We start from the raw sequence: 5,244 nt of genomic DNA, 5'->3' as shown, positions 1-5,244 counted from the left end.
CTTGCTATCTGAAACTTAGTTATGACTGATGAAATTCTAGTGTGAAATCAAGCTCACGTGTCAGTGTGAAAGTCGACATTCAGTTATCTTAAAATTGCCGATGATAACCTGCCCGCATTCAGTTTCTAGTACTGCATTTTTTTTGCGACATGTATCTACTACTGCATCATTGCAGATATTTAAACCTGACATGTCTAGCGTGAAAACAAACTCATAAGTGAAGGTGAATGAAACTTAGTCGTGACTGATATGGTGGAAAAGCCTGACATGAATATTGAATTAATTAATATATTTAATTTTACATGAATATTTGTCGGCATAAGATATATTGTAGTTAATAAAGTGACTATGGCCCCGTTTGGCAGGGCTTCTCCACCGGCTTCAGGAGCCGTTTGGAGCCGTTTTCTACCAAACGGGGTAAAGTAAAATAGCTTCACTTGTGAATTGAAGCCCCTAAAAACATGCTCTCATAGTGATTTGGGGTGAGATGGAGCCAAAAAAAGTGGCTTCTCCCGGCTCCTCCTCCAGGCCCCTAAAAATATACTCTCACAGGGAAGCCATTTTGCCAAACGGTTTACCAAAACCGCTTCAGCTCCACCGGTGGAACTGTTCGTGGAGCTGAAGCCAAAAAAAAATGGCTTCACTAGTGAAGTGAAGCTCTGCCAAACGGGGCCTATGTTTAGTTTAAGATATATGATGAATGACTACATGGTTCACATGGTACATAGGATCACAACATCATGCACACATTAACTGTTCAAGCCCCGCCCCCCACCACCACTGAGACAGGTAGTTTCATTTCTCAATCTAAGTCTGCAAAGCTAATATGGTAGTCTTGGAAACCGGGAAAAGAAATCCACCGCTGAGACTGGCCCAGGGCATATGCCCTCATATTGTGGACCACAAGATTCACGCTGAGATTCGTGTCCAACAGAAGAGACTGCTGGGCACGAATCTCAATACAAATCTTGTGGTCCGCGGTGTGAGGGCATGTGCCCTTATAGGCAAAAATTTACTTTACCGGCCGGCGACAAAGAGATAGTAAGCTGCAAAGGTGGAAATGGAAACGAGCAACTAACGCAACGCGCTCACATACATCCACCTGAACCATGCGTAGACATCACAGGCGCATGTGAAGATTGGACTGCACATGGTAATTCCCTTGAGCATTGCATCTAGACCCTCACGGTTTCATATTCCAGGACCAACCCTGCATCATGCATGCCATCATCACATTCTCATATAGTCCAGACACCACGCTAGGACCCCCGATCCTAATCTTGGTGAGAGTGGTGACCCATGCCCTTGTTAAGTACCAACCCTATCTTGTAGGCATGATACCAACCCAAAAAACAGCCTTGTGATCCTAGCATGCGTCCTGTCCTGTCCCCCCTCTAGTTAGAACCAAGCGTGCTAGCTATGCGTTTTCTTGTTTTTTTTTCTCTCTCAAGGACACAACATACGGAGTATATTGAAGCGTTAATTTCTGGAGAAGTTTTCCCTAACTAAAAGTAGCAGAAGTGTCCCCATCGGCCGCATTTTCTCTCTGTGTTAACAGAGCACTGAGCAACCTAATATTAACAGGCCCAATGAACCGCGCAGAAGATCATTGGGCATACATAAATTATCAAGCTGTTTCTTAAAAAAAAAGGTGGCATTCCCCACACAATAAATTCAAATCCTGTTATTAGTTTATTACCATATAGATTAGTCAACAAAAGATGCCTCCAAGTTAATTCTCAAGGCCTAAAAATTACCGTGTAAATTAGAGAAAAATAAATTAAAGTACCCCTGCATGATGACAAACTATCCACCACTAACGTTATGCAAAAAATTAACCAAAGAAATACCATTATATCTATTTCTCTATTACCAATACATACAATTACTGAAACAATAACTTCTCTGATATATGTTGGATAAGTAATTGAATCTTTGTCTTGGAGTAAAAGGAGATTTGATATACAAACTAAAAGTAGCTCAGCTGGTTATGTCATTCCTTGTGGTGAAACTTTCACACCCGAGTTTAAGTCCTCAACTTGATGGGGGCACTTGCATTTTCCTAGAGTTTATTCTAGTATTTAATGTTGCTATCCTTTCAATTGTAGGCACGTGTCTGTGATAATGAGGTGCCTGTGGCGACTTCGTCAATCTCAAGATCTGTCAATCCAGCCTAGCCTTCTCGAGGTGCTCATAGGGTTAGAGTGTGCTTAAGTGTGTGCATAATTTGTAGAGGTAATCATAGAACTTTGATATATGGCAATGAAATAGAACGTTAGCAGAGCTTGGGTCCGTAATTAACAAACCAACTAAGAAAGGTATAGAGCACAAATCACTCATGGTGGAACAACTATTTCTAGTGACAATAAACGGTAATGAAGCCATTGACTTTAGAGTAAGACATGGGAGTAAAAAAGGGTGACGAGTCCAAGCTAAGTGGCACAAAAACTGAACTATACACTTGCCACACAATTTGAGCGGATCACCTGCCAGTTCATGTGACTTTATCATTTGGAAAAAGATGTCCAAAGTAAATGTCAGTGTCATGGATGGCAAGTCCTGGAATCTTGATCACAAGCTGGAAAGTTTACAGCTGAGGAAGTTTATTGGGCGGTTACAAATCTGTGAATCGATAAACTATGTATCTGCTATCATGTTGCACTCGGACATCTGTAAGTTTTAGCATCACGATTGACGCAAGAACAGAACGGATCAATGCTGATTACTAACAGTATGCGGACCATCAACACCTATCTAACTTCACAATGGCATGCATGTCGCGTTCCCCCTGTCGCTCGTCAGTGCTCCCAGAGCAGCAACGGCTCGTCCCAGGACAAATCATAGCCACAAGACGTCAACGGCGGCGGCAGCGCGAAGCCGAACTCGAGTAGAACGTCCGGCAGCTCGAAGAGCGAGAGATCAAGGATGTGCCCGTCCGCCAGCATCGAATGCTCAGACGGCGGCGCAGCCGGCTCTTCGTTCTGGGCACTGTCGTCGGCGTCGTTGCCGGTGGAGCTTGATGCGGCCGGCTCTTCACTCTCGTCATTGCGGGCGCCGTGGCTAGAATCGCTAGACGTGGGCGGCGCCACGCTCTCCCCAATCTCCATCGCGGCCGCGAGCGCCGCCGCGGCACGCACGTCCTCGGGGGCCGCCGATGCGGCGCGGGGCAGCTCGTGGGACATCTCCGGGAAGTTGAGGTGCGCGGCGTGGCCCTTGATGGCGAGCGCGGCGACGTCGTGCGCGCGCGCCGCCATCTCGGGGGTGTCGAAGGTGCCCAGCCAGATGCGGGACTTCTTGCGGGGCTCCCGGATCTCGGACACCCACTTGCCCCACGCGCGCATGCGCACGCCGCGGTACGTTGGGTGCTTCAGCTCCCGGCGCGGCCGCTTCCGGCTGCTCGAGCCGCCGGCGCCGCCGCCGCTGGTGTCGTCCAGAGACTGCGACGACGAAGCGACGGGGGAGTTGGGGCCGGTACCGCCGGAGCTGCTGCAGGTGGTGCAGGCATCGGACACCGGGGACAGTGCTCGCTCTTCTTCCATGGTGGGCGATGAACACTGTGCAAAGCTGGCGGTCACAAGCAAGCTCATGTGATGAGTGATGACTTTGCTACGAGCTCCGAGTGTGACCGAGTGAGCTATATACTAGCAGCGAGGAATTAACAATTTCGCTTCGTCAAAGTGGCTACAGTATTTTCAGCATTCGCCAAAGAAATGTGATGTGCGAGTTGCAAGGTGGTACTATTATATAATGATTTAGATTAGAGAAAGGCTAGACAGCGTATTAAGACGCGCTTTGCTCCAAGGTCATGTATTACTGCGGCATGCAGTGAGTTGCTAACTTGGTCAACCTGATGAACCTTCACACTGCTGGGTATTGGGTGGCAATCTCAGCAGCAATAAACGTGATTAGATTGGAAGATGCAATTTCCAGCTAGCTCTGTTAGTACCAAGAACCATGAGATCTCGTTTTCACAAAAACTTGTCTTCGCCAACGTGGACAGGTACCTCGCCAGCTGTCCTAAGCACAGCCGGCAGGGTGGTGTTGATCAACGCCGTGCTGGGCGGCCTACCGACGTACGCCATGGGCGCCATGGTGCTACCGCCGGGAGTCGTCAAGACACTAGACACGCGCCGGCGTGCGTTCTTGTGGACGGGCACGGACACGGCCTCCGGCGCGCAGTGCCTCATTGCCTGGGAGGACGTCTGCAAGGACAAGGAATACGGCGGGCTGGGGATCAAGCGCATTGACACCTAGAACGCCTGCTTGCTGCTCAAGCTTCTTCACCGGCTTCACCGTCCGGACGGGTCGGCCTAGGCCCTCTAAGCCACGGAGCACGTCAACCAGGCGGACCTGAGTGGCGCGCTCCACGGCACGCACTGGGCGGCGCTCCGTGACTTGCTCCCGGCGTACCAGCACATCACCAAGGTCTCGATCGGGGACGGGCGCAGCACGGACTTCTGGAAGGACTGCTGGCTGTAGGCTTGGACGAAGAACTCGTAACTCGCTAGCTCACTCGACTCGCTTGTTAGTGGCTCGGCTCGAGCTCGGCTCGTTTGAATTTTTGATTAATGAGCCAGCTCTGTTAATTAATGAGCCAGCTCGAGCGAGCTCGCGAGCCTCTCACGAGCCAAAATGAGCTAAGGTAATTCACTTGACAGCAACCGCAATAGGTCTGTATATCCCTCGGCCTAGCCTAATATGGTAAAACCTTAACCAATACTACTTTAAGCGGTCCATATATCCCACTACCTATGGCCCAACACGATTCAACACTAAAACCGTAGACCGATAGACCCCACAGCCTCACCCGGTCACCCTACCGGCCTACCCCACGGAATCATGTACACATGAGTCCTCTGCCCTAAACGGATGATCATCATCATGGATGATAGCATACTTTCCATTGAAAATTCATATGTATTTTGTTTATTTCATTTTTAATATGCATGTGATGTGTTATGTTTTGGCTCGCGTGCCAAACGAGCTAGCTCGAGCTCACTAACGAGCCGAGCCAAGCTAGTCTTTTGGCTCGTTTGTATAACGAGCCATAACGAGTCGAGCCAAAACGAGCCGAGCCAAAATGAGCCGAGCTGGCTCGATATCTAGCCTTAGCTGGCTGGGTGATGCGCCGTTGGCCGATCGTCTCCTGGCCCTCTACAACCACTACGTCGCCCGCGCTACGGTAGTGCGCGACGTCGTGCACGCGAACCTACGCGATCTGTTCTAGCGCAGGCTGACCCCCCA

General features: G+C 49.5%; 1 protein-coding gene across 1 annotated transcript; it reads right to left on the bottom strand.

Annotated features, from left to right (window-relative positions):
* Positions 1-2,422: 2,422 nt before the first annotated feature.
* Positions 2,423-3,587, bottom strand: LOC136474509 (ethylene-responsive transcription factor TINY-like). Its single transcript, XM_066472077.1, has one exon. The coding sequence runs from the start codon at positions 3,585-3,587 to the stop codon at positions 2,799-2,801; it is 789 nt and encodes a 262-aa protein (XP_066328174.1). The 3' UTR covers positions 2,423-2,798.
* Positions 3,588-5,244: the final 1,657 nt, after the last annotated feature.

Source organism: Miscanthus floridulus, chromosome 8 (genome assembly GCF_019320115.1).
Source record: "Miscanthus floridulus cultivar M001 chromosome 8, ASM1932011v1, whole genome shotgun sequence".
NCBI classification, from domain to species: Eukaryota; Viridiplantae; Streptophyta; class Magnoliopsida; order Poales; family Poaceae; genus Miscanthus; species Miscanthus floridulus.
The sequence above is the reverse complement of the archived record's forward strand: the minus strand, read 5'-3'. Positions and strand labels throughout refer to the sequence as shown.

Bases quoted from the DNA above. Each gene is read 5' to 3' on its own strand.
- LOC136474509 (XM_066472077.1), bottom strand. From the start codon at position 3,587: ATGAGCTTGCTTGTGACCGCCAGCTTTGCACAGTGTTCATCGCCCACC.